Source organism: Aspergillus mulundensis (genome assembly GCF_003369625.1).
Source record: "Aspergillus mulundensis strain DSM 5745 chromosome Unknown scaffold_8, whole genome shotgun sequence".
Classification (NCBI taxonomy): Eukaryota; Fungi; Ascomycota; class Eurotiomycetes; order Eurotiales; family Aspergillaceae; genus Aspergillus; species Aspergillus mulundensis.
In genome coordinates this window covers 701,570-728,299 of record NW_020797896.1, presented here as the reverse complement: position 1 = coordinate 728,299, position 26,730 = coordinate 701,570, and the positions used below count along the sequence as shown (strand labels likewise).

The 26,730-nt window shown below is 51.3% G+C and overlaps 12 protein-coding genes across 12 annotated transcripts; 4 read left to right on the top strand and 8 right to left on the bottom strand.

The window, feature by feature from the left end:
* Positions 1 to 2,150: 2,150 nt before the first annotated feature.
* Positions 2,151 to 3,441, bottom strand: DSM5745_07642 (putative D-arabinitol dehydrogenase ArbD; the record flags this gene model as incomplete). The annotated part of the gene is made up of 4 exons (XM_026749658.1): positions 2,151 to 2,331; positions 2,396 to 2,821; positions 2,886 to 2,955; positions 3,009 to 3,441. 4 exons carry the CDS (start codon positions 3,439 to 3,441, stop codon positions 2,151 to 2,153), a joined length of 1,110 nt encoding a protein of 369 aa, XP_026601690.1.
* A 1,851-nt stretch (positions 3,442 to 5,292) lies between these two features.
* Positions 5,293 to 7,828, bottom strand: DSM5745_07641 (acetyl/propionyl/methylcrotonyl-CoA carboxylase subunit alpha; the record flags this gene model as incomplete). Its single annotated transcript, XM_026749657.1, has 5 exons — positions 5,293 to 5,355; positions 5,598 to 7,215; positions 7,271 to 7,368; positions 7,424 to 7,622; positions 7,668 to 7,828. 5 exons carry the CDS (start codon positions 7,826 to 7,828, stop codon positions 5,293 to 5,295), a joined length of 2,139 nt encoding a protein of 712 aa, XP_026601689.1.
* Positions 7,829 to 8,291: 463 nt separating this feature from the next.
* Positions 8,292 to 9,357, top strand: DSM5745_07640 (uncharacterized protein; the record flags this gene model as incomplete). The annotated part of the gene is made up of 2 exons (XM_026749656.1): positions 8,292 to 8,372; positions 8,431 to 9,357. 2 exons carry the CDS (start codon positions 8,292 to 8,294, stop codon positions 9,355 to 9,357), a joined length of 1,008 nt encoding a protein of 335 aa, XP_026601688.1.
* A 161-nt stretch (positions 9,358 to 9,518) lies between these two features.
* Positions 9,519 to 11,091, bottom strand: DSM5745_07639 (uncharacterized protein; the record flags this gene model as incomplete). Its single annotated transcript, XM_026749655.1, has 6 exons — positions 9,519 to 9,933; positions 9,993 to 10,270; positions 10,322 to 10,557; positions 10,605 to 10,711; positions 10,759 to 10,846; positions 10,911 to 11,091. The coding sequence occupies 6 exons, from the start codon at positions 11,089 to 11,091 to the stop codon at positions 9,519 to 9,521; spliced, it is 1,305 nt and encodes a 434-aa protein (XP_026601687.1).
* Positions 11,092 to 11,437: 346 nt separating this feature from the next.
* DSM5745_07638 (putative 3-methylcrotonyl-CoA carboxylase, beta subunit (MccB)) lies at positions 11,438 to 13,279 on the top strand (the record flags this gene model as incomplete). The annotated part of the gene is made up of 2 exons (XM_026749654.1): positions 11,438 to 12,909; positions 12,985 to 13,279. The coding sequence occupies 2 exons, from the start codon at positions 11,438 to 11,440 to the stop codon at positions 13,277 to 13,279; spliced, it is 1,767 nt and encodes a 588-aa protein (XP_026601686.1).
* A 957-nt stretch (positions 13,280 to 14,236) lies between these two features.
* DSM5745_07637 (Endo-chitosanase) lies at positions 14,237 to 15,253 on the bottom strand (the record flags this gene model as incomplete). The annotated part of the gene is made up of 1 exon (XM_026749653.1): positions 14,237 to 15,253. The coding sequence occupies one exon, from the start codon at positions 15,251 to 15,253 to the stop codon at positions 14,237 to 14,239; it is 1,017 nt and encodes a 338-aa protein (XP_026601685.1).
* Positions 15,254 to 16,280: 1,027 nt separating this feature from the next.
* On the bottom strand, positions 16,281 to 16,652 carry DSM5745_07636 (putative RAS small monomeric GTPase (Rsr1); the record flags this gene model as incomplete). The annotated part of the gene is made up of 1 exon (XM_026749652.1): positions 16,281 to 16,652. The coding sequence occupies one exon, from the start codon at positions 16,650 to 16,652 to the stop codon at positions 16,281 to 16,283; it is 372 nt and encodes a 123-aa protein (XP_026601684.1).
* A 2,701-nt stretch (positions 16,653 to 19,353) lies between these two features.
* On the bottom strand, positions 19,354 to 20,800 carry DSM5745_07635 (sterol esterase; the record flags this gene model as incomplete). The annotated part of the gene is made up of 2 exons (XM_026749651.1): positions 19,354 to 20,636; positions 20,686 to 20,800. 2 exons carry the CDS (start codon positions 20,798 to 20,800, stop codon positions 19,354 to 19,356), a joined length of 1,398 nt encoding a protein of 465 aa, XP_026601683.1.
* Positions 20,801 to 21,089: 289 nt separating this feature from the next.
* DSM5745_07634 (PET191 family protein) lies at positions 21,090 to 21,640 on the top strand (the record flags this gene model as incomplete). The annotated part of the gene is made up of 3 exons (XM_026749650.1): positions 21,090 to 21,114; positions 21,260 to 21,401; positions 21,469 to 21,640. The coding sequence occupies 3 exons, from the start codon at positions 21,090 to 21,092 to the stop codon at positions 21,638 to 21,640; spliced, it is 339 nt and encodes a 112-aa protein (XP_026601682.1).
* Positions 21,641 to 22,018: 378 nt separating this feature from the next.
* On the bottom strand, positions 22,019 to 23,570 carry DSM5745_07633 (dolichyl-diphosphooligosaccharide-protein glycotransferase; the record flags this gene model as incomplete). Its single annotated transcript, XM_026749649.1, has 4 exons — positions 22,019 to 22,447; positions 22,500 to 23,200; positions 23,257 to 23,367; positions 23,429 to 23,570. 4 exons carry the CDS (start codon positions 23,568 to 23,570, stop codon positions 22,019 to 22,021), a joined length of 1,383 nt encoding a protein of 460 aa, XP_026601681.1.
* Positions 23,571 to 23,945: 375 nt separating this feature from the next.
* DSM5745_07632 (NADH:ubiquinone oxidoreductase subunit NDUFA3) lies at positions 23,946 to 24,263 on the top strand (the record flags this gene model as incomplete). The annotated part of the gene is made up of 2 exons (XM_026749648.1): positions 23,946 to 24,129; positions 24,217 to 24,263. 2 exons carry the CDS (start codon positions 23,946 to 23,948, stop codon positions 24,261 to 24,263), a joined length of 231 nt encoding a protein of 76 aa, XP_026601680.1.
* A 747-nt stretch (positions 24,264 to 25,010) lies between these two features.
* On the bottom strand, positions 25,011 to 26,688 carry DSM5745_07631 (uncharacterized protein; the record flags this gene model as incomplete). Its single annotated transcript, XM_026749647.1, has 2 exons — positions 25,011 to 26,402; positions 26,464 to 26,688. 2 exons carry the CDS (start codon positions 26,686 to 26,688, stop codon positions 25,011 to 25,013), a joined length of 1,617 nt encoding a protein of 538 aa, XP_026601679.1.
* Positions 26,689 to 26,730: the final 42 nt, after the last annotated feature.

Below are 26,730 nucleotides of genomic sequence, written 5' to 3'. Positions count from 1 at the left end.
CAGAGCCCAAACCAGCTCCAGGGTGTCGGGAATGCCCGTTGCGAACCTTGGGACTTCCACCCCACACTTGTCCATACTTCTGGGGGATCGATGGACATCGCTGTCGCAGCTTCACGCCTTGCCTCGTGGTGGCAAGCAGGCACTGAGTCAGTATGCAAGCTGGTCAGGCCATGGTGCACCCCGGGTCCCCGCGGAGCGCTCCGTAAGTACTGTACTCCAGTCTCCAGTCTGCAACCTGCGGAAGATCCCAGTCCTACGACGATGAGTGGAGAGGAGCTCAAACAGAGCTACTCGGCTGCTACCAAATCGAGTACTGAGGTGCCAGTTTCGCCCGTTCCATCTCATCTTAGCTCAGCTCAGAGGATCACTGGCGGTGCGTAATCCGTTTGTTTCATTTGATTTGCCGTCCGATTTTCCAGTCTTCTGCCCAGGAATTCGCCATTTGGTCCAGTGAGGTGAGATGATCCAGAAGACTTCCCCTGCAGGGGAGTTCGGCGAATTTACATGGGGTCAGAAGGCTAATCCTGCCTAGCTTCGTGGGGGGCTGGAGTAGCTCCTCGTTGGCGGGTCCGCCGGCTGAAGCTGATCAGCGATCCCATTCTCAAGATATCGGTGTGCGCCGAGAGGTTAAACAACAATAATATGAAAGGGAAAAGAGGGACTTCAAACTTAGAGCTCTCGTTGCTCTGTCGGGCAGAGGGCCAAGGACGCAAACCGCGGAAGAGAACAAGGATGGAAGAAGAAGAAAAGGCTGGTCGAATCAAGTCACGATCGCCATCCGCGGGAGCCATCACGGGTCCCTCCCTGTCACCTGATGCATAACTGTTCCCATTACTAAATCTTATGAAGTCATTGAATATCGGGGCAAAAGCCGGTGCCATCTAAGTCCATGTTCACGGCCCTCTGGGGTTATACCGGGCACCCAGGTGATGCCAGCTCATCGCTATGCAGCAGGGTTGCAGAGCACTAGTCTAGGGTCTGATACGAGCCCTAATCTCAGCGTGCAGAATACTTCATATGTCGTTCAGCTCCAGCATGAACGAATTACAGGTTACAACTCGGTTCTAATGCCATCTATCACCTCTTGGGCCGCCGGAATAAGCAGCCTTATGGGGCAGAATTGGATGTATCAACCAGCCTGCGGTGTTAAGGTATCGTGACGCAGACGAACCCCATGCCCAAAGAACGGGCTGATCTGACTTTGCGGACTTCCGTGCTGGATATTGTCCGCGCTTATCTTCCTCTCTGTCGCTTAGTATGTGGCCTCGGATACTGACTTGGGTATGGGTGCTCTTGCGATGTGGTATCGCGACGTGGAAGAGAAACGGGTTTCATGGTGGCCAGGGAAAGAGTCAATACTATAATAATTTTGGCTCATAAGCACCAGGGCATAGCCCTTGCACTGGACCATTCACCCAGCACAGTAAGAGCTCATCGACTGACGTGATACATCCTTGTAGTTAGTTGGTCTCGAGCTCACAAAGCCCGATGTAACTCTTCAAGTTGCTCGGACATGAGAGTAAAGCGAATCGGACAGGTCATGGTTAGTGTTTCCAAGGATGTTGATTGGGATCTTCTGGAAAAGCTGCAGAAGTTCGAAGGATCGAACGGTCAGACCAACACCACGAGCGCGTGGGCGCATGGGCGCATGGGCGCATGGCCCCAAGAAATCGAGACCGAGAGTTGGATTCGAACTGGGCCAGACTAGACTGCGGAATTGGAGCGGCAAGTTCGGCTCTGATCAATTGTGATGGAATGGGGCTCGATGAGCTGTTCAGACCAGAGTAATATAGAGCATACCCTGCACTGCACTGTTGAATCGATAAGCAATACGCCGAGTAAGGTCGGCATAAGGTATTAAATCGTCGGGATAAAGATAATGACATCATATTATATATGGCCAACACAGTCCAGATGTCTACCAAAATAATGTGCGACCGTAGCTCTGTGCTCCAATTGCAAATAGTACACCGATTTTGCTTCCCCGAGAAATGCTGATAGAAGCCGCGCGCGTAGGATGAAAGTAATACCTAATGCGATCGTAACACCAAATGAGCAAGAACGATCCGCTAGTCGAAGAAAAGAGTACTCCATAACTCGTTTAATCGTAATAAAGCAAACTGAAGTGGCGGTAAGTCGTAAGTCTATCCTCAGGTCAAGGTGTAGCCACCGTCCACGCGGAGATCGGCACCAGTGATGTACTTGGACGCGTCGCTGAGGAGGAAAGTCACTGCGCCCATTAGATCTTCGGGTACACCCATCTTCCCGGTGGGGATGAGCGAGATCCACTTATCCCGCAGTTCGGGGTTATCGTCTAGGATTTTGCGGGTCCTGGATGCACTAAATCAGCGATTGTCCTGCTTAGCGAGTCTGTGAGTCTCAGGTGGCAACGTACAGAGCAGTCAGCATATATCCTGGGCTGATGCAGTTCACCCTGATGTCATGTCCAGCCCATTCAACAGCGAAGGACGAAGCGAGATGGCGGACGGCTGCTTTGGCGGCGTTGTAGGGCGCTTGGGGTTGAGGCACATTGACGATCGCACCAGACATGCTACCAATCATGACAATGCTGCCGGGAGCCTTGCGCTCCATCAGGTGCTTCGCAACTCCAGTAGCAAACAAATACGTGCCGTTCACATTCACACCCCAGAGCTTCTGAATTCGGTCGTAAGGGTAGTTGATGGCGTCGAAGTTCTCTGTAAACCCGGCGGATGTGACAAGATGATCAATCTTGCCGTGCTTTGCGATGACTTCTGAGAGGGCATTGTTCACAGAATCAGGGTTTGAGACATCGGCGTAGTGAGCAGTAACTTTGGGCAATCTGATTGAGAGACAATTGTCAGCGACAACTCAGAACTTTGAACCACGATCGACGAAAGACAGACTCTTCCAATCCAGGATTCTCCTTCTGAAACTGTTCCACCAGCTTGTGCGCAGACTCCTGGGCCTCGTCTCCTAGGATGAAGTTAGCAGTCGTCAAACCAAAGCCAGAAATCGAGAACACATACGGTTCAAATCAACAATGGCTAGATTCGAGCCAGAGGCCACTATGCCCTGCCCCATAACTAGCCCTAGACCACGAGCGCCACCTGTAACCAGAGTCACCCTGTTCTCCAGAGAGAATTGGGCAAGGGTGCGCTTAAAGTGCATTCCTCCACGACCCTGGACAACAGGGCTGCGAGGCATGTCTGCATCGTCGGGATATTCAACGACAAGGCTCTCATCTGTACGCGCATATTTTCCCTCGCTCTCTCCAGCCGCACCTCCAGGAGCTCTTGTGGTAGCCTTCACCAGGGGATCATTCTTGTCGTCTTTCTGGGCGCGAACGAATGTGGTAGAGAGAGGACGGCGGAATAATTGTGGTGTATTAGTAGTAACAGCTGGGCGAGAGCTCTGGTTGAGGGTCTTCACCGTTTGACGAACAACCGCAGGCCTGAACATTATGAATATAAGAGACGTATGGTTAAACAAAACTATGCAAGTTGAGTGACGGGGTGGAAAGGGACAATGGTTTCCAGAAACCTGGGGAGACGGGTCAGCGACTTTTAAACTCGGGGCCAGAGTCAAGGGGCGATAGACCAGCTGTAAATGAACGAAGGTCACGATGCACGAGTGCCAGCAGTGGCCACAGGGCGGCAAAACCAGGGCCGATCAAAAAGAAAGATAAAATAAAAAAGAAAGTTTTGGAGCTACGAAACGCTATGAACATTGAACTATGCTCTTTACTCCGCATTAGAGCTTGTCCCTCTACTAGTACTATGACTCTATGAGCTGCTATGGCTAAGAACTTTTCATGAGGAAGGTGCAAACTAAAAGCTCCATTACTTCTGCTACAGACAGGCTTCTGGTTGAGCAGCCTTGACCCTCAGAAGAGGAACTCCATTGTACTTCTTTTGGACGATGTTGTCTCTCAACTCTTTTTTTTCTTTTCAATGTCAGGTGGACCGTGGACGACAGATCCAGGCCCCGAACGCCATGCAGCGATCTGGCCAGGGGATGGATCTGCCACGCCAGCTTCCATTTCTTAGATCCCTGTCCTAACGCCTCCGCGTGACCCTCTCTGCCCTTCGGTCTCTGCCCGCCCGGCCCCCGTCCAGGTGCCGGCTGGACTTGCTTTTTTCTATGTTTGAGACTCTCATTCCTTAGCGTTCAATCTACGATAGATCGTTGCCCTTCGGATTTCGGGCCTTTCGGAAACCCGCCACCCCTAGTCCCTCTATGACTCCTGGTTCCCGCTCAGAACGATACCATTTCAAGCCTCCAAGAATGCCAGGGAACATCGAATAGTCAAGAGAGACACAAAACGCATGGCCGCACGATGCAATAATCAATGCAATATCCCACAGGCGAGACTTCCAAGTTCCGCGGATCTTCCATGTGACCTTCATGCAAACAAACCATCTGATTGTCTCTGCATCCGGTTCGAAGCAATCAAAAGGAATGAACCTCTGCCATAAACGTTTTAATGGCAGGGATGTACGCCCAAGCCTCTAGACTTTGCATTTCAACTGCCAGATATTGACATGTCGCTGGAATTTCTGCAGGCTACTGCAGCGTACTTTAGCATTGACATATCAAACCTCGCGATCTGCCCATCCCTTCGCCTCTCGGGGCCTTAGCTGATGCAGCCCAGATTCCGGACAGTGGTGGCCCTGGTGGGAAGGCTGATCGAGGTACGCCTTAGTAGCCCCGCGTCAATGGTCTCTTGCGCCGTAATCCGTACATCTGTGCCCTTACCCTTCTTTCACATTGAGACTTGGTCCCGATGCCCATCGGGCTCGGGTGACTGGATATCAGCTCTCCTTCGATTTTCTCTGGACTCAAGCAACCTATGAGCCAACTGCAAACTAACAGTAAGAGCCCTTAAGTCAAACGGGACTATCGGCATCCGTCGTCTATCGCCTCGGATCGCTTACCTATCTGTCCCGTCGAGCCTCTTGAAAACCAATCATAATCGCGCTGCTTCCACCAGTTACGCCGTTTCCAGAGAGACATTACGATGTAGCTTTATGCTGGCTGGGGCAACTCCATCAATAATTGCATTCTTCAAGTCGCATCAATGGTGCTCGGTGGGTCAGAACCTTGACTACCTATGGCCCAACGGTCTAATGGAGCGGCTGGTGGATCGTGCTAATGCTTCGGCCCGTGCGGACTGCGGATATGGCGTTTGAAGAGTTGATATGATCATTTCTAGTATAACTAGATATTGAGATAATATCTCTATCAGTCCCTGAACAACTGCCTAAGCTAACGGTTTGTCTACGACGCAGCACAAGTCCATCCATCCTGGGTCTATCTCGGTACTTCGTCTTCGCCTGCGAACTCAACAAGCGGTGTCCCACTTTTACATTGATCCTGCGAAAAGCAACAGATTAGCCGGAGAGCTTAAGAAGGTAGATAGAAGGTGGGGGCTGAAAAGAAATCCCATTGAAGCTCAACAGAAAGCCGATCGCTGGCCAGCCTAGCCTAACGCCCAAGAGAGTCACTGGGGAGATGTCCAAGCAAAAGCTCCCGGTCGATAGGGCTGAGGGAGGGGAAATGGTGAGTTGGCACACCATGACAGGGGTACGATAAGAATTGAAAACCGCGTGACTTACTCCTTTTTGATGGACGACCTTTGCGATTTTCCCCTTCTGCGGACTGCGGATGACTGTTTCCATTTTCATGCTCTCAATCACCACGAGAGGTTGGTCCTTTTCTACTATATCTCCCGCCTGGACTTCAACACGGAGGATCTTGCATGGCATTGGAGCGAGGACGCTATTTGTGACGTCCTTCATCCCGAGTGCCTTTTCCATCCATTTTGCTCGTGGTATGGAGAGCCGGTATTGCATGCCGCGTTGGAATGCGACGACGGAGTCTCCGTCGCGGATGACGGTTGTGTCCAGGCGGGTGTGCGGGAAGAACGAGGTGATGATGCGGGAGTCTGTATTTAGATGGCTGGTAACTTGCTCAAAATACTGTTCGCCGACCTTCACATTGAACAAATTCTCGCCGGTTTGTTGGACTTGAACTTGGAAGGTCTCACTGTTTGCTGATGCCGAGTCCGTAAAACTAATGTGATGTTCTTGAAAGCCTGACCCGAACCCTACGGCGGTACCTTGAAAATTGGCTGTCTTCTGTGCGATAAGGCGGGAGTCGTCGCGCAGGCAAGCCAGTGCCACTTGTGCCAGCACTTCTGGCTGGATGGTTTTCTTGGAGAATAGCTCGTCTTTATGCTTCTCAATGTATCCCGTCTCAACTTCCCCGGAGATGAAGTCGGCACTTCTGCAGATTGTTTTCAGAAACTCAATATTTGTCACTGGACCGGCGACCTCATACTCCTCCAATGCTGCAGCGAGCTTTCGAATGGCTTCTTGTCGATTGGCGCCTCGGACGATTAGCTTTGCGATCATAGGGTCATAATGTGCCGAGACCTCATCGCCTTGCACAAATCCCGCGTCGATTCGAACATCCTCGGAGATGGCAGGAGTGCGAACATGGAGCAGCGTACCAGAATCTGGTATAAATCCCTGAGCAGGGTTCTCGGCATATATCCGGGCTTCAATAGCGTGCCCGTGTTTGGCTATATTGGCTTCCACTTCCTCCTGCGATAACGGGAGCACAGCGCCCTCAGCAACCTTCAGCTGCCAATGCACAAGATCTTGCCCGGTAACCATCTCAGTGACGGGATGCTCTACTTGCAGCCTAGTATTCATTTCCATGAAGAAGAACTCTCCCGTATCATTGTCAAAGATGAATTCAACTGTGCCAGCACCTTCGTAGCCAACGGCCAAGGCAGCAGACCTAGCCTTGGCCCATACGTCTTTCCTTGTGGCATCAGGCAAGTGAGGAGCCGGTGACTCTTCCAAGATCTTCTGGTGCCGTCGCTGGATACTGCAATCTCGTTCGCCTAGCGCTACACAGTTTCCGTGCTTGTCGGCAAAGACTTGGACTTCGACGTGTCGCGGTGTCGTTATATATTTCTCAACCAGCACATGGTCATCCCCGAAAGAGTTCATAGCCTCCGACTTTGCTGATTGAAGCTGCGCTTGAAACTCATCCTTTGAATGCGCTATCCTCATTCCCTTACCACCACCACCTTTAATTGCCTTAATGAGCACGGGGTATCTGATTTTATCGGCTTCTGCTTCGAGGAAGTGAGGGTCTTGGTTTTCGCCGTGGTATCCAGGGACACAAGGTACTCCAGCAGCGGTCATGATCTTCTTAGACTGGCTATAGACATGTAATATTAGTATACCTGAGCGACACGGAGGGCAATGAGGTGTACCTCTTATCCCCCATATCCTCAATAGCCTTCCACGGCGGGCCAATGAAAATTAGTCCAGCTTCTGTACACTTGCGAGCAAACTCCGAGTTCTCGCTAAGCTATGTGTAGATTACTGATCAGTACTCAAATGAAGACACCGTAAACTACACTTACGAAGCCATAACCTGGATGTATCCCTTGGCAACCTTGCGCCCTCGCAATTTCAATGATACGGTCTCCATCAAGGTATGCGGACACAGAGCCGATATTAAACGCAAATGGTGTACTCAGGGCGTGCTGAGCTCGGCGATCGGGATCCGTGTACAGTGTCGTAACGCGAATTCCATGCTGGGCCGCGGTCTGGCCGACTCGTCTACATGGCATTAGTAAGAATAAGAGGCGTGGGCCGAGATCATACAATGCGATTTCTCCTCTGTTAGCAATTAGAATGGAATCTAATGATCGAGGAGAATTCGAGGAGTTGGAGGTTATTGTGGAAGCGGTTCGGCGTGAGCGTCGAGCAACAACCGTCAACCCCAGGCGCATAGAGGAAGTGCGGAGAAGGGAAGTGAGCGGCATTGTACCGAGTAGAAGAGGACACGGAGAGTCAACGCAATAGCACAGAAGATACTAGGAAGCGACGACGGGTCGCATAATATAGAGATCGATTATAGCACTTAAGAGGTATCTGGAGAGATGGTAAATCACATTGGGCAAAGCTCACCTGAGCCCCCTCGGCTTCTTGTATGACGGGGATCGCCCGCGCCCCTTCCCCGCATGCGCTTTGCGTCGGAGCCAGGCAACTCACGTGATTCTCAGCGAGTGCACTTTTTCTTCATCTCTTGGCATCTGCGGACAAGCCCCAGTGCTGCCTCTGACCTCATCAGCCCTGTTCTTGCATAAGCACCTTCATCATACACAAACGCGCATGGCAGATCTCGCTTGAGCATTGCTTGTCTTTATTTACCTTCCCTTTCTCATTCTTTCTAAATCGTTCCTTTCCCTTCTCGTTTAACCGGCACTCCCTCCGCATCCTACCGACATGTCCGACGACGAGGAAGAGTACTACGAGTACGACGATGACGAGATTTTCTGGGTTGAGGAGGCAGACCCAACTGCTGCTGTATGTTTGTTAACTCAAGCACCCTACATGAAGCCCCGACTAATCATTAATGGCACAGGACGACCTAGCCGCAGCCGCTACATACGACCCTACGTTCCTCGAAGACCCCTCTATTGAAACTGCGGACTTATACAGTGACTGGGAAGAGTTAACTGATGACTACTACGATGATGATCCCACCGCCGTCCGCCGACTACGCGCCATGGGCATTTTGCCAATTGACGAACCATTCCATATCGACGCGCCTCCCTCGAAACGCAGGAAAGTAGCGGATACCCTTGCGGCAGATCTTACCTCGTTTCAGGGTGTTGCGTGGAGACAGCCCGATGATGAGACAGACATGGTCGAGATTTACGCTCCCGGAGACGGCGAAAAGGTCGCACTACTGAAGAACTGGAGGGACATATTCCGCGACGCTAAGCCAGCAATCAAACACCTACGTGGGCGGATACCGTCTCCGAAGACACTGGACATTGTTTCGCGGGAACAAAGCGAGTCTGAGCTGGACGTCCCGTCGTTGGTGGAGGATAACTATGAGGACGAGATGGTTTCCTCGGACGCTGCAGAAGCACTGCCTGCTAAGCCGTTGGCCGCTCCAGTTCATCCCCAGGTGGTAATCATGAATCCGCCTTCTGAATTGCCCGTCAATTCGAAGAAAGACAAGCATGGCGGCCCTAAAGGTACACTGGAGCCACTGAAGGAGGATAAAGGGTTCGCGATCAATGGGGCTACCGCCAAAATGCCCGCCGAGAAGAAGACCGAAGAGCCCACGGCGACTGCGCCACGTAGGGGACGGAAACGGAAGGCCACAGTCTCAATGGACGATCAACCAGATCAGCCTGGGAACAGCGCGGATACGGAAGCGCGGCCTAGAGCGAAGCGAGTAGCGACGTCAAAGGCATCGCAGGCAAAAGCATCTGAAGCTACAAAATCTACTTCAAAGTCATCAGGCCCTGTGCGCCGATCAGCAAGGCACAAGAATTAACCCAATCACGGTCCAAGACTAAATTCCTAGACAAATCATACGGTCATTGAGCTCATGAATTACGCGTTCCCTCTTTAGCACCTTTATGCCTAACCCTTTATCTTCTTATGTATTCTTAGATATTTATATCATACTAAAAAACAGGTCCTGACCACACCTGATCATTGAGCATACTCCTTGTTGAAAGCACGCCCAATCACCATGCGTCTAATCTCACTTGTCCCAGCTCCGATCTCATACAATTTCGCATCGCGGAGTAACCTCCCTGCAGGAATCTCATTGATGTACCCATTTCCCCCCATGAGCTGGATGGCGTCGAGCGTACATTCTGTGGCCCTCTCAGCTGCGTAGAGGATTGCGCCTGCGCAGTCCTGGGTCCGGATCGCTGCTGAGCCAAGAGAGGAATAGCTGTCGATGTGGCGGGCCGTCGCGTAGGTATAGGCGCGAGAGGCAGCAAGCTTGGTATGCATATCTGCTAGCTTACCCTGGATGAGCTGGTTATGCGCAATGGGAATGCCGAACTGTTTGCGGACGTGGGTATATGGCAAGACGAGGTCGAGGGCGGCTTGCATGATGCTACAGTTGGTTGTTAACATGACCTAAACTGGGTTCGAGTGCCATGAATTGAGACTCACCCAAGTGGACCAGCACTGAGAACAAGTCGCTCGAGATCGAGACCCTCCATCAGGACCTTGACGCCGCGGTTGACTTCTCCTAGTACATTCTCCCTTGGGACAAAGACGTCCTCAAAGATCAGCTCTCCGGTATTTGAACCTCGCATTCCTAGCTTGTCTAGTTTGCGGGCGCAGGAGAAGCCCTTGAATGTCTTCTCTACAACGAACGCGGTGATGCCCTTGGATGCTTTCTCGGGTTCGGTTTTAGCGTAGACGACAATGTAATCTGCGTCGGGGCCCTATGATGCTTGAAATTAGCTTCCAGCTTAGTCCATGCCAATGGTACTCACATTCGTGATCCACATCTTGGTCCCATTCAGTATGTAGCCACCCTCAACTTCTTTGGCGGTTGTCTTCATGCTGACAACATCAGACCCGGCTGAATGTTCTGACATAGCCAATGCACCGATCTTCTCACCAGATAGAAGACCGGGAAGGAAGCGTTCCTTTTGCTCAGGGGAGCCGTTCAAGGAGAGTTGGTTCACGCAGAGTTGTGAGTGTGCTGCGTACGATAAGGCGATGCTCCCTACACGGGTGACCAATGTTAGATCATGTAAGAGTACGAAATGAGACAGTATGGCTTGCCTGAAGCGCGACTGATCTCCTCCATTACAACGCAGTGGGCTTGATAGCCCATTCCAAGACCTCCATACTCTTCGTCCGCTGTGACGCCAAGGAACCTAGACAGACATTAGACAGCAACTCATGAGCTTGCGTAATTGATTACCCGGCATCACCCAGTTTCTTCCACATGTCGGCAGGGAATTCATTCTGGGCATCTGTTCGCGCGGCGACTTCCTCGGGTATCTCACGTCCTGATTAAGGTAAGAAGCCAGAACGGTTGGACTAGGGGTAACGCCGGTTGCCGGATGAGCTTACTAGTAAACTCTTGAACGCTTTCCCGTAATTCCAACAATTCATCTTCAGTCGGAGGTGTGAACCCCTTGGGATGTTTAGTTGTTGCTAGGGTCCGTACTGCGGGAATGAGGGGTTTTGCTAATCTCGTAGGGGCCCTTGAAGGAAGGGAGCGCAATAGAAGAGGCAGGCGTATGGCGGCCATGATTAGAAGGTTTCAGCAGTTAATGAGTTCAAATTGACATTCAATGTCTGGAGACGGAAGTAATAGAAAACCGGAGAATGCAGAGTAAGAAGCAAAGGTGGAGAGATTGGGGTACCCCCCGCGTTTAGCCGATCTCCGCATCTACGCGGCCGGGGGTCATGCCTAGGTTGCTTCTTTCAGTCCACCTCAGCAACCGACCGTCATCACCACGGTCGGCCTCTTTTATACTCTCTCCACAGCTATATTGCGCTCTACTCCGCGACTTCGATTCAAATTCCTCTTGTGCGTTCGTCAAGGGGCCATGCTCTAGCCAGAGTCCTCCCTTGTATCCCGCTCTTTCCCCGCAATGCGTGTTTCTACTCCACTCCTCCTGCGAAGGAGTCGGAACCTCTCGATAGCCAATATTACTAGACTAGCAAGTCGGCGGCTGGATCTTTCAAGTGCGCAGAAGAATTATACAATACAAGCAACCTCCACTACACCTTCTCGATCGATTGCCAGCTATACCCACCCGCATCATGCCTCGGCCATTTCCATCCTCCCCACTGCGGTAGATACCTCGTCACCCGACTTTAAAGAGAACGCACAACAAATGCAAGAAGTGCTAGATCGGATGAATGTACTCCATAGTACAATAGCGCAGGGCGGCCCGCAAAAAGCGAAGGATAAACATGTCGCTCGTGGGAAGATGCTTCCCCGAGATCGGGTCACCGCTCTCATTGACTCTGGCACGTCCTTCCTGGAGTTGTCTCAGCTGGCGGGCTATAGAGTGTACCCCGGAGAAGATGTGCCCGCAGGTGGAATTATCACCGGCATTGGAACGGTCGAAGGGGTGACCTGCATGATTGTGGCGAACGACAGTACAGTCAAGGGAGGCACTTACTATCCCGTTACTGTGAAGAAACACCTTCGCGCTCAAGCGATTGCCCAGGAGAATAAACTGCCATGCATCTACCTGGTAGACTCTGGAGGTGCGAATCTCCCACACCAAGCTGATGTGTTTCCGGACAAGGAGCACTTCGGCCGCATTTTCTTCAACCAGGCCCGGATGAGCTCGCAGGGTATTCCACAGATCTCGGTCGTCATGGGCCCTTGTACCGCCGGGGGTGCCTACGTGCCCGCCATGAGCGACGAGACAATCATCGTCGAAAACCAAGGCACTATTTTCCTCGCTGGACCTCCCCTTGTCAAAGCTGCCACTGGCGAGGTGGTTTCAGCCGAAGACTTAGGGGGTGGCCAACTTCACAGCACAATCTCTGGCGTGACTGATTACTTAGCTGTTGATGACGTTCACGCAATCGTTATCGCTCGCCGCTCCATCTCCAACTTGAACTACCCACCGGCCACTGAATTCCCGCCCAAAGACCGCAACAAAAGTATCAAAGAACCCCTCTACGACCCGGCCGAGCTCAATGGTATCGTTGGCACAAACCTCCGCCGCCAAATACCAGCTCACGAAGTCATTGCCCGCATCGTCGACGGTAGCGAGTTCGCAGAATTCAAGCGTGACTACGGCACAACCCTTGTCACCGGCTTCGCACGCATCCACGGACATCAGGTTGGCATAGTAGCCAATAATGGCATCCTCTTCTCCGAGTCCTCGCTCAAGGGCGCACACTTTATCGAGCTCTGCGCTCAGCGCAACATCCCTCTCGTCTTCCTCCAGAATATTTCTGGCTTCATGGTTGGCGCGGACGCCGAAAAGGGCGGCATTGCGAAGAATGGCGCGAAACTCGTAACCGCTGTGGCCTGCGCTGATGTGCCCAAATTTACTGTTGTGTTCGGATCTAGCGCTGGTGCTGGAAATTATGGCATGTGGTACGTACTCATCTCTCTCTCCCCTTCTCCTCCAACCCGGAAGTAAGTAGGTGCTAACATCCAACGATCCACCAGCGGCCGCGCCTATTCCCCCCGCCTGCTCTTTATGTGGCCCAACGCCAAAATCGGCGTCATGGGCTCCGAGCAGCTCTCCTCCGTGATGGAAGCCGTAGGAAAGACCGCAGACCCCGAGCTCAAAGCCCGCATCGACCGCGAATCCGAGGCGACCTTCTCCTCAGCCCGGCTTTGGGATGACGGTGTTATTCCCCCATCACACACGCGGCACGTTCTGGGGCTGAGCTTGGCTGCTGCATTGGGTGGAAAGGCTGATAGAGATGTACAGACGAAGTTCGGCGTTTTCCGGATGTAGAGTTGAGTCTCAGTCTTGTCTTTAGTCTCATGCATTATCTGCGTCTCATATGGCTTCAAACTTATAGCTTTCATGAATACCACCACGTCAATGACTACTTCTGTCCAAGTGGCCAGCCACGCTCAAGACTGAAATATGGCTCAAATCCGGCGTTTACTAGCTCTGGATACTATTTGTTCATAGTCTATACTGAGGTCTATGGCATTGTAGAGTCCTTGGTGCTCCGGCGGACACATCCGTCCACTGTTTCGTGTGCAAGAGTGACCCCTCATGGAGGTCTTGACCGCAGTCGGGAACCTAGCTACTCAAGAAATCCTTTCTCCTTCTTATCATCTAGAATTAGATTATTTTCTCTATCAAGCGAAATGAAGCTAGGTCTATCATCATCACGCAGAGACTAAGAAAGAGATACTACAGGAGAGATGCTACAGGAGAGATGCTACAGGAGAGATGCTATAGGAGAGATGCTATAGGAGAGATGTTACAGGAGAGAGGCTACAGGAGAGAGGCTATAGGAGAGGTGCTACGGGAGAGGTGCTACGGGAGAGATGCCACAAGATGGGAATGAGATGCTACAAGATGGGATGCTACGAGAAGGGATGCTACGAGAGAAGACACTTGAATGAAAGGAAACAATTTTTTTATTGTTTCATATATAAATTTGAATACAAACCCGAACACCTCAACTCCAAAAATGTATATACATGCAAGATGTGTTTAGGTAGCAAAGTAGAAATCTCAAGATGAAAACGTAGAAATACCTTGTCCAGGTTAGGTGAAGGAGCCAGTAAAAAACCCGTCTGACCTGGAAAAACTCATTTGTGAGGGAAAACCAGGTCAGAATGGGAAAAAGGTCCTCCTCGCTGGACAAGGCTACTTGCTAACTAAAAAAAGATTTTGAAGTAGAGTAAATCAATTTAGATGGCAAAAAAACAAGACTGGTTAATCCAGATCAAGTCAAAGCAACAAAAGGAAGGTTAGCACTGCAATGAACAGTGCTAAGCTTCGGGGCGTTGTCCCGTTGGCGGCGGAAGAGTCGACATCGTCGTTGTCCTCGTGGTTGGTGCCGGAGTCGGACCCCGGGCGGTCAGATGAGTCATCTGAACCGCCCTGGTTGTCGTTGTCATTGCTGTTGTTAGTGGGGTCGTCGATGTTGTCGGGGGGGACATCCGGGAGGACAAAGTCGTCGTCTTGTTTGCCGTCATGGGAACCGTCATCCTTTGGTGGTGGGGGCGAACCTGTGTTGTCGAGGGGTTTGATACCCAGGTTCTTCATAAGGGATGCGGTGAGGTGATTACCCATGGACTGAAGTTTGGTGAAGTCGGTGATGTAATGCTCGTTGATGGCGGAGGGTGGGAGAACGGCTTCGTCACCGGTAAAAAGGATATAGGTCACGTCGATTTGGTCGTGACCTTTGTTACCGGTGAGGTTGTCTTCGGGGAAGCATGATCGGGCGAGAAGCCATGAGGCCTCGCCCGTCACTTGGGGGTCGTTGCCGTTGGTATCTCCGAGGATGCCGTAGAACATTTTGTTGTTGCAGATGACTGCTGCCACGTTGTTGCCGGGGATAGCCTTCGGGTTGGCTTCCAAAAATCGTTGAGGAATGACGATGAATGGAACTTCGAAGGCGGAGAGCGCACCCCAGTTGGTTAGGGGTTGACCATCGGCGTTGCCATCGCACTTGTAGTCAAGGCCGTCACAGTCGGTATCCATGTCGGCCTTGAATACGAATGCGGATCCTTCTGCGAACGAAGCCCAGTCGCTGTGGATGGTTGACTTATCCTTGTGATCTTTGATCGACAAGGAGTAAGTAGCGTGAGCTGGGACTTGTTTGAGTTTTTCGGACGCAGAAGAGATGGCGGCAACGTCGATGGCCTTGGACGCTGCAAAGGAGGATGGGTGCACCGTCTTCGAGATGACGGGCGCAAGGAGGTTGAGGGTGATAGCGACAGTCTGGCCAAGTTTGGAGAACATGGTGACTGTGGATTGCCGGGTTGTTGAATTGATGTATAAGTTGCTCAAGATGTAGAAGGCTTGGTCAACTTGAAGAGGGATGGCTGGAGAGATGCAGGAGAAAGAAAAAGCAAAGAAGAAGCGGGTGGCTGAAGCTGAAACTATACGTCCCTCCGGAATGAGATTGCGGCCTGCGCCTCACGGCGTAGGAGTTCCGTTGACTCAACGAGGTTCGTTGACTAGGATTTTCCCATTGAGAGTCAAAAGAGCAGGAATGAACATCCGTATGCGTACTGTCGCCACGTATTGTGCCGTTGCTGCTCAATCCAGAGGCATTCCCAGGCAGACATTGCCAGTAGGGGGCTTTCTCAACCAAGGTACTGCAACGCATGGGAGAATTGTCCGAGCTGCTATTCTCAGACACCACGGTGGTATTCGGAACAGCATGCCGGGAGTATGGCAGCCAGAGGAGATGGTTTAGCCACGTACTGCAAGGAACGGGACAAAAATCCGTACCTATCTTCTATTCATAGACACCATTCTGTCCATGGTGACCGGAAGAGTAGTCCCAGCAATAGTCTGATCGAAGGAACTGCATTCCGAGAAGGGCAAAGGCGGACACACTGTATCTCAAGAAAAGTGCCTATAGATGATTATCATGGCCGCACTCACAGATAGGGTGTCAGAACGTATGATAGTATCGTAGCTTTGAAGAGCAGTTTTCAAGCTGCAAAGAGGCATGGCTCGAGGGGAGACATAAAACAAAGGTGAACTTTTCCATTCCTGAAGCATAATGTGATGGAGGTCGAATATAAATGACAAGTATGTTATAAGTTATAACTCAGGAGATGTATCAATGAACAGAGATCTATCGTAGGATAACGTTGACGGCGTATGATGTAACACGGTAGAAAGATAGTATGGCTGGTATCATGTCTTTGCAGGTGTCGGTATGTGTAGGTCGTTAGGATGTCATGAGGAAGAATTTCGAGATAATGTGTCTAGTTGTCGTATAACGCGCGAGATGCGAGGCGCGGGGAGTCGGGTCCTAGAGAATCACGCAAGGCCCCTTTCGTTTGGGCTCTCGCCGTTTCCCTCGCTTCCTCTCCTGCCGGCTGGTATTTTCACGCTTACGCGGGGCGAGATCATAATCTTCTGAGCTCGCTTGTGCATCTTTTCGGATGATTTGCCGGCAGAGGTCGATAAAGACCTCGTTGACGTTGGCTCGTCGACGAGCCGAAGTCTCGTAATATGGGGCGCTGCCCCAGCTCTGAGAAAGAGAAAATGCGCGAGCACGAGGTACCGCGCGATCCTCCTCCAAGTCTGATTTGTTCCCCACGATGACAATGGGGACGTTCTCGTCATCCTTAATACGGACAATTTGCTCCCGTAATTCGGCTAATTCGTTTAGAGATGACATGCTCGTGATAGAGAAAACAAGCAAGAAACCTTGGCCTTGCTTCATATACAGCTCTCTGGATAAGACGTTAGCCCCCGAACAACACAACTACGGCAGGTAACTAGTCGCTGATGTTCTTTAGCAACCATGAATGAAAGAGCTGGTTACCTCATGGCAGCTAAAGAGGTGTTAACCAAGATGAACAACCATAAAGGGAGGAGTTGAACTTACTAAACTGTTCCGTTCCTGCTGTATCAAGACTGTAGGCATCAAAGGTCAGCAAAAACCGTCCTGTCCTTCGCAATACCTCGGTATTGAATCATTTAACATACATTTCTAATATACATTGTCGGCCCTATGAGATGTCAACATCGACGAATTGCAAGCGTAAGTATAGTTAACTTACGTCTACTTCGATATGTTTGCGATAAGAATCCTCAATTGTCGGGTCATAACTTTCAATCCAAACATTTTGAACAAATTGCGCTAAGCTATAGTGAGCTCTTTTTGTTCTCCGTTGTTATACCACTGGGATGGTGGTAAAGAGCAAAAGGGACAGAACTTCATACCAGTAAGACAACTTTTACCCACTCCACCTATCATATAGATGAACATAATCAGTACTACTCCTGGATGTCTTCTTTTCGGTGTGAGAGGCCAGCGTACCAGCGCCTAGCACAACAATGTGGTATTCTCGTCTGCCGGTGACACAAAACCATATTAGCATTTACCATGCATCCATATGTGGCGCAAACCAAGCTCTAGGGCTAAACTCACTGCGGCCGCATTGAGACAAGCAACTGTGACACCAACAATCAAGACCGAGTCCTCGACAGGAATGGACCTCTTTAATGGCAAAAGTATGACAAACAAAAGTATCCCCCGATCGTGTCCGTGTTGGGGTATGTTAGGTGCGCGGCGAGCGAGGTAGAATCCGCAATTTCCTTTGTGAGTCGGTGAGGGCGCGATTTCGTAGATTCGGTACAATGCGCGGTGCACGAGCAATATACGGCCTCTTTGGCGAATCGAGTGGTGGACTAAGTCCGTCGGGAATAAAGGAGCGGGGTGAGCTTGGAGAGCAAGGGTAACGACACACGATCCGTTACATCGGTCTCGATATCAACGAATTGCCGCCCAATTGGGTACTTCCAGAAAGGAAGGGGGTTCGCTTAGAGCGGGAGACGAAGCGAGGGAGGTGGAAAGAAGAGATCGGAGAAGCGAGAGTGTGCGCAAGAGGTTCGAGAACGAAATGCAGCGGAGCGAACGAACGGACCGGTTCGATGTCGAGAGCGAGATTGAGTGCCGGTGGGGGCAAGCAGGTAGGGCCAGGCCGACTGCAGTTTAGTCTCGGTCTGTTAGCTGTGGGGAGGGCGCGCAAAGGGTTTGGTTTAAAAATTCGGGCTGGTTCTGGCGGAGCACGGACGAAAGCTGCGGAAGCTGAGCTGCTGAAGCCTAAAGGATCTGGCAATAATATGATGCAATACCTCTGCTGATGTTCCTGGTTTGCTTTGTATTTGCTTTTTGCTCCGGCCTTTGTCTCTGAGTTCCTTTACTCTCGCACACTCGTAAAGAATATCCTTCGACCAAATACCTGGTCCTGTCGATGGCGGTGAAGATCGATGAGTGATTTGGAACCCAAAGTTTATAGGAGTGGATGCTGGAGACGATCCTGGACGGATAACTCGTTCCGAGAGATAAAATATCACGATTATTGAAGAGATGGAGAGAAGGGACGAAGAGGAAGAAGAGATGGAGAGAGGGGATAGAGAGGTGGAAATGGCTGATGAGACACATCCAGCTTCCAGGATTACGGTCATTAAATATGCCAGGTCATATCAAACGTACCGTAGCTCTCCCTCTTCTTTTCTTCTTCTTCATTCTTGAGCAAACAAGCCGGAAGACTTCATCGCTGCCAGACTGAAGGGATAGTAACATTCCTCCTGCACCGATTGGGAAGGATGCGACCACTACGTAACCGGACTGCCTGGCTTGTTGGGCCATCATTGTCGCCTCATTACTCTCCAATCTCAACCTGCCGTCTCATGCCGTCTTCATCACAGAATGAAACAGATCCCATCTGCCAATCGTGATCTGTCACCATTATTGACCGGCAACAAGAGCCCTCTTCCGACACTGCAGGTATGATCGTCGCCGCGTCGGACCAGTCCAGGAACCGACAACTCATCGCTGCCGCGGATCAGGCAAGCAACCCCCGGTAAGAACCGGCCTGCAAACATTACAAGCATGCATTATTATTGACCCTCTGCGTATCTAGACCTCAAAGGCCTTGACTACGTCGGCATCACCATCCACTATTGGGAACGCACGGGCCATGCGGACCGTTCCGATAGATATGCCTCTCTTGAGTCTTGTCATGTCCATGATCGGTACATCTACGCTTACAGAAGCACCTTGCATGATAACGACGGCTCGTTTCATCGAATGGTCCGGGATCCAACAGGGGTCGAGATTCTTCCCTCGGAGATAACAAGCATACGGCTAAGTGCGTTGATTGCCCGCACTGGGAATGAAGCGTCAACTTAGGCATAAACACAATGCGTTGTACAACTGAGGTCCCAGGATCTATATACAACAAATATGACATTCGCAGCCCAGCATCCCTCGCGCCCCGACTCTGCTGTCATCGTGCAGGAACATCGTATACCCCTTGCATCTGCAGATTGGGTCGGGACTCGGGAGTTAGGTTGCTTGCTACACGTCGTTAGGTGCCATTGACCTCGCCCGTGTTCTTACCACCCCGGAGTCTCTTGCTGGGGCTATACTGATCTAATGCTTCGAACACATGGCCGAAAACCAACTCCGACACATCGCTCGCCCAGAGGAAGTCCAAGTGCTCGTACTTAGGAATTATCTTCGACGTGGTCCCTCGCGGAAGCTCTTTCTGCATCACATCGATATCGACAAGACTGTCGCTGCCGCCGTACAGCAGGACAATGGGTGTCTTGATATTTTTCGTTGGGTACTTGACCGGTTTATAGAATCGTTCACTTGCCGCGATGCTGAAGGGCGCATATATCTCGTCATCATAGAACTGGAAATTCCTGTTGCGAATTATCTGGAACCAATGTACTACAGACTTGGTACTCGTGAACGAGAAGAGGTGGAGGTAACCCGCCATCTTCTGGCTACGGCTGATGTTCTTGCACTTCCAATTGAAGAGAAAGGAAAGTGACGTATCAATGATTCGCATGAATATTGGCGGGTAAAGAACAGTCTGCCACATCGTGGTCGAGCTAAGAATGCTGCGTCGACCAAAGAGCAGGAATATGAAGTTCGGCGACGCCTTCATTAGGGAATCAACGACCGGATTGGAAATGCGGGCGGGCGACATTGCTGGTGCAAGAGCGACAAAGACGTCGATCTTTTGGTTCAACTGTGGGTGGATGGAGAGAGTTGCAAATGCTTGGGCCGTTCCTTGCGAGAAACCGATATACGACAGAGAGGGTTGCCCTGTCAATTCGAGGATATAATTGATGCTATCGGGAATGTCGTGAAAGGCGAACTGATCTATGGAAAAGTCCCAGAACTCAGTCGATAGCGGAGAGGATCTGGTGGACTTCTTGGAGTATTTATTCCCCCGGTTGTTCCCTAGCCAGACGTCGTACCCTCTTTCCACTAGTTGGAAAGGAAGACAGCGCTCCTCATCTGTCAAGCAGACCCATACCTCACTGCACATCATTAAACCATGATGGAGGTACGCGACCTTCTTCTTGACGCTCCCCTCGCCCTGGTTAACGGTCTGATTTTCCTCGCCCTTGCGATTGGGCAGACGATGGAGACCAAGCAGATATCCGTCTTTGGTCTGGACAATGTGCTCCTCCGCCTCATATCCAAAAATCGAGCAAATCTCTGCGAAGTCTGAGGCGTGCGCCACGGCATTCGCACGTCGTTTCTCCCTCCCCTGATTCTCTGGTCTCTCAGGGGTTATGACTAAGTTGAAGATGGTCTTCGAACGCTCGTAGAAAAAGTTGATGACCGGCTCGGCTGCTATATGTTAGCGGCAGCCCGAAAAAGTATACCTGCTGCAACATACGAAGACAGAAGGTGATAATATGAATAACCCATTCAAACAACACTAAAATCAACGATCCGAAAAGTGTTAGGTATTCGAACCAGAAAAGCCGCCCAATAAACGGTACGCGGGCCATATTGAAACGACAGTTTGAAAGACAGCTAGTCGCTGAGATGCATAGGCTGAGCAAAATTCATAGTCTGCAATGGTTGGGGGTTATATCTCCGCAACCCCAGCGGAGCTCGAGCCCATAACCCCGACGTCATGGAGCTCGAAGCCCGCCGTTTGGATTCCCATGTGATGGCGCTTACTTAATCCGGGGATCGTCCGTATTTTTTTGCCCGCGGAGTCAGGTGTCTATCCCGACGAATCACTCACGATCTCCAATAATCTCAATCGCCAGGGCATTGACACTAGCGCCCAAGATGCCAAACTCTTGTGCCGCTCTCCGTAAGTTTTTCTCTCCAGATTTAATTACTCGTCATTGTGCTACCTCATATTCCCGGCCGGGGAACTGACCGTGCGGACTTCCGCGATCATACCATGCGCTCGAGATACAAGCAGCCTTTCGACTAACAAACGACACAATTCACAGGCGATGCCCTAGCCCAATGTCTCCAACAATCCGACTGCGTCATGGTTCAACGTCACACAGCCCGCGAATGTCTCAGTGAGCCGCTTGCCAACGAATTGCCCGTGAAATGCCAGCAGCTGCGTAAAGGTTTCGGCGAGTGCAAGTAAGTCTCGCGCACCCCACACTCAACAAGCTTAGTGGCATATAGCTGACTTCTCACTCGCTGTTAGGCGCGGCCTTATTGATATGCGCAAACGATTCCGAGGAAATGCGCCGCTGAATATGTCCAAGACTGACAGCGAGGGCGGGCAGCTTTATGCGGGTAAGCCGGCGTACACAACGGTTAAAGAGATTAGCGGGGATGAAGTGCAGATGGACCCAGAGAAGACGAGGGGACTATAGAGGGGTAATCGAAGAGCTTGGGCAATGAGCTTGAGGGAGAATACGTGTAGGTGGTGAAGCGGGTGGCATGGCAGGGCTTAGAACACTGCCGGTCTGTTTTACTATTGGGGATCTTGGTTCACGATGTTTCTCCCCTCATGGCATGGATCGGAGTTTTTGTTTTGATGTATTATTTCATGTTTGTATATATCTCTGGTCTACTGGTACCTTTGATGATCAACTGAAAGGCTCATGAATAGCCTTCTGCGTCACATCTACCGCTACTATATCTAAATCTTCCGATTTCATTGACTAGCAAAGTATTTCCTGTTCATACAGATATCATTTACCTAGAAAAATACATAACCTGACAATCCAGACTTTTGCCTTAGGCGAAGTCTACTGCGTCTTCTTACTCTTCGCCTTCGCCGCAGTCGCCGGCTCCGAATAAAGCCAAACAACGACGAACGCGAGAAATCCCGCAATGACAGACCAGAGACCAGCAATCCAGACCCAGCCGCCAGTAATCTTCCAGCTGCGGGGATACTCGTTGTGCGCATAGTGGCGGACGGTGACCTCGTGCTTCTCCTCAATGCTGGTGAGGAAGGGGCGCTTGTAGTTGACGCGGAAGGAGAAGATGCCGTGTTGGTCGGGGACGGTGAACTGGGTGCTGAAGATGGTGCTGTTGGGGGTTTTTGCGGTGGGCGCGAGGTTGAGGCGGTGGAAGGGTGAGAGCATGGTAAATTCGAGCTGGAGGTTGTCGTTGGCGGGGATCTCGAATGGAACGTAGCCGTCGTAGTTATATTCGGAGATTTCGATAGAGAAGACCTGAGTAGAGGTTAGCGGGTGTGGGACGATAGTGGCATGGCAAAAGAGGTACCGTTTCGTTCTTGATGCGGTAGATGCTTGGGTTCAGGTCCTCGGGTGTGAGGTCGCCCTTGGCGAGGTGGTGCTCGATCTTTCCAACCTTGAGAACACCGGTCTCCTTGAATGTCCACCCGGTCAATTGCTTAGCGAACTCGCGGTTGGCGGTCTCGACCTCTTTACCACCAGGTGCTTGGACGGTAGCGGAGAACCACTTGTCCTGGAGACTCTCGACAGAGCCAAGCAGAGTAAAGCGGGCAGAGTTCCTGGCTTGCATGGCTGATGCTAGAGCCAGCTGAGAGCCAGTAGCGAAGACATCTTCAACTGCACCGGCGTCCTCCTTGGGGTTGTAACTGTAGGCTGTGGTGGGGGCACGCAGAATAGGCGCAAGGAGCGAGTTGTCGCCGAGTGTGTGAGGGCTGGCACTGGGAACCGCAATAACACCTTCGCCCGAGAAGAAAGCCTTGGTGTCTGGTCTGACCTTGCCGGGGCGCTCGAGGAGGAGGATATCGTGCTTTTCGGAAGCGGAAAGGGTGTCGTAGTTGAAGTGGTCAACTGCGATGGAAGATCGGTCGGTAGAAAGGTGGAGGTCGAACTCTAGAAGAAGAGAACTGATAGCGCTGGGAGTCGTGGACTTTCCGGAGAGAGCGAGAAGGACGTTTCCGTCGCTGTTGAGGAAGTCGACGAGGTTCTTAGGGCTTAGCGAAGGTCCGAAACCTATATCATTCGGTCAATTGCTTGTCCGCACTCAGCGCATTAGGGGCATGTCGTACCTTTCGATTTGGGAGGGAGAAGGAGGACATGGTCGTACGCCCTCTCTCCGAGCTCGAACAAGGAAAGCTGCTCACTCTTGGGCGATTCGAAGATGAGGTTATACCCGCGAGCTGCCAGTCAAACCAATTAGCAAAGAATAAGCCACGTTAGACAATTATTCCAATGTCATACATTCCAAGTCTCCCCAAAGCGTCGAATATAGTCCCTTCTCTGCAGCATCCTCCAAAACCACAAGCAATCGGTTCCCCGAGCTGCTCAATGCATTGACAGCGGCCAAGAAGCCGAACAGCAAGAGGGACGGAAACCACCGCATCGTCGTCAAAGGTCTTCCGCACAGCGGAATAATCAGACCGACCGAGAAAATAAAGCAACCGAGGAAATGAACGAAAGCAACGCAACCGGTGTTGTCGAAGAGAGCAATTGTATAGTCTACGTAAGTCCAGCTCGAATGGCGACGTGTTTGGACCGAGCGCCAAGACCTCACTCGTCCACCTCCACTGTCAGTGCTGCCGCCTTTGCAACCAAACTTCGATCGGCTTGTCGTCACTCCGTCCGCCTCCTCCGCTACACAACGTGCGCAATATAGCTCCTAGGGCTGCTCTCCTGTAAGGTCCGACTGAGTCCCCGTCATCCGGCCCGTTCAATTGACTCCTTTCCGGCAGATAGCGCACCTCGCACCGTCGCAACGATGTCCACCCCCCAGTTCTGGTCCACCCCCCTCCGCTACCTGCGCTGGGCCTCGCACGAGAAGCCCGCCATTTTCTACTCCCTCGTCATTGGCGCCACCGGCCCCGTCATGCTCGTTTCTCTGCCCCCGATCCGACGATTCTTCGGCGACGTTGACCCCGAGCCTATTCCTCTGACATATCCGAGTAAGTCGCAAATTCCCGGATTGGAGTCCCCGGGCCGCAGTAACTGGAATTGCATCGCGCTGACAACTTCCTTTCTCACTGCAATAGTTCCCCAAGGTCCCCGGGTCATTCCGCAGGGCTACGATGACGAATAGATTCACAATCACCGCGGGTAACGGATGAAGATGAAGGTTGTTTGTCGGATTAGGCTTGATATCACTATTTCTTTTGTTGTTTAGCTGGGGAATTCGATCATGGTTGTTTCGGAACACCACATACGCACTCGCACGCACCCTCGGACCGTTAGAAGAGCTTAGCTGGGATGAGTTGAAAGCACGGCTAGCGGCAGGGCATGGCCCTCTGCTTGAGAGGACTGGGAAGTTCGTATACCTTATCCGGGTATTCCAGCGACGTCTCGGCTCTCTGGCCCTGTGATCTGCAATGTATTGTACATGGAAAAGAATTATAGAACAGGTCGGACAATATCAGGTTCCTGTACTATTTTCTTGTTTCCGAGCTGGACGTAACTACTGGAACTATCCTATTCTCCAATAGTAGACTGCGACAGCGGTAGGTGCCAGATGAAGGCGAAGGGGGAGTTGGGTCATCAAGACCAGAGCTGGAAAATGCTGGCCCGGACATGGTCGGGTGTGAAATAAAGTCATCAAAACCATGGTGGGCGCGGTTTGCTATATTACGCGTACTATTGCATTGATCCAGCAACAAATACAAGACATAGATTGACATCACACATGAATCGTCGCCTTAAAGCCCTCTAGATAACGCCACCCACAGTGATAATCACGAAGAGAAGAACACGTAGAAAACATAACAAGAGATCATACATCTTTCGCAAAAACAAAGACATAAACCTAACCTGTCCTTGACTCCATAATGCAGGCTCAGAGAAACGCCATACTTCCGTCACTACCATTGTGCACATAGCCATCGTTATCAGTCAGAAGAGGGACATCGAACATGTCTAGGCTACCCCTTAAATTGCTATTACCGTCGAACTGCGCCTGCGCCTGCGCCTGGAAGAAGTCGTTAGTGTTGGTGATACCGGAAATCGACGGTAGGGCGCCTCCATTGTCGTAGTTGGGCATGTTTGGGGATGAAAAGCCCGCAGGACTTCCCCATATTAGAGTAGGATCCGTGGATTGCTGATTGAAGGCGCTGTATCCGAAGACGTTAGGGTCGTTGTTTTGCAGTCGAGGGTCGAGCGGGTAATTATTGATGTTGTTATCAAACCCCATCATGACGTTGGTACTGCCCATGATAGCTGCAGCTCCTGCAGGGAGAAAGGTTTGATGGACGTTGCTGTTGTTCGGAATATGTGTCATGTCATTCCCGATTCCCTGGAGCTGTGAGTTCATCTCCAAGCTGAACGTCACTTCAGCCGGCGGCATTTCTTCTTCGCTAACTCTGCAACAGGTAAGGTGTGGGAGTTCTCCCAAAATCTCGGGATCGTACTTGGCTTGATTAACAAGCAAGTCCGAAACCACGCCTGTCATGCCCTCCTTCAGCTCGTTGAGGGCCTTTTCAAGTTCTTTCAATCCCTTGGTGCTGCCGACGCTGGCCCTGGGCGACGAAGGAAATTGAGAAATGTCCTGGTTGACCCTGGTCAAGGAAGCATCGCCTCCTGCCGCAACGGCGCGGTAGAATGCCGCTCCTCCATCTGGGGCATGGCGGTTGCGACCCTCTGCAAAAGACTCGCAAAGCCACTGCTGGCAGAAGCTCAAAGCCATCCAACCAAAGACGTTGCTTGTTCTTGTTTCTTGGTAATGAGGGTTATCTGAGCGTAGACGGGGAAGGCGCTTTGTGATTCGCAGCTCGACAATCTTCTTGATTCCGTTCAGGTCATGGAGCTTTTGAGTGCATAGCGTGCGAATACTTTTGGGCAGTGTTTCGCGATCCCTTTCTTCGAGAAGCCCCCATTTGCCTATTAAATGGACCATTGACTCTTGAAATATGGGCGCCGATTGCATGCGGACCGCAAGCTTGACCCACGAGATTGGGTCCTGAGCAATGAGCCGGTAGAGCTGCTGGTCGAAGCCGAGGAGGGTTGTGCTAATGGCGGGGCAGACGACATCAGAGGACTGCAGCTCTTCCGCCAGATCGACCAGGGCCTGACAGTTCTCTAGTATTGAGTCGAGGCCGTTGTTGTCAAGGAGTGCGGGGATGTCGTAGAAGATTTTGAAGAGGTTGGACCAGACGACGCGGGTCTTTTCTGGCCATATGGGGAAGGAGCACATGGTGGTCTCGTCAATCGCACACCGGGAGTCATCGTAGTCCTTGAAGAGGCTTTCGGTTAGCACATTATTCTCTGGTCGCTCGTTAGACCTTTTCACTTACCTGTACCTCCAGCATTCCGTACTTATGGGCGGATGAGCCAACCAAATTCATGCTGACACAGGTTCGAGATGTGTTGTACTGAGTCTCTTGCCGGTTTCTTTTAAGAAGGAGTCTCAAGATGGGTGAACGTTCTTCAAGTACAGAAGACTGAAGTTGGTAGATATCTGGCAGCACAGCTATCTTGACATTACCATCAGCAAACTTGGGGAAAGATCCTGGAGCCATCTCAAGAGGCCTTGGGCGTTGGCCAGCTGATATTTAAAGAGG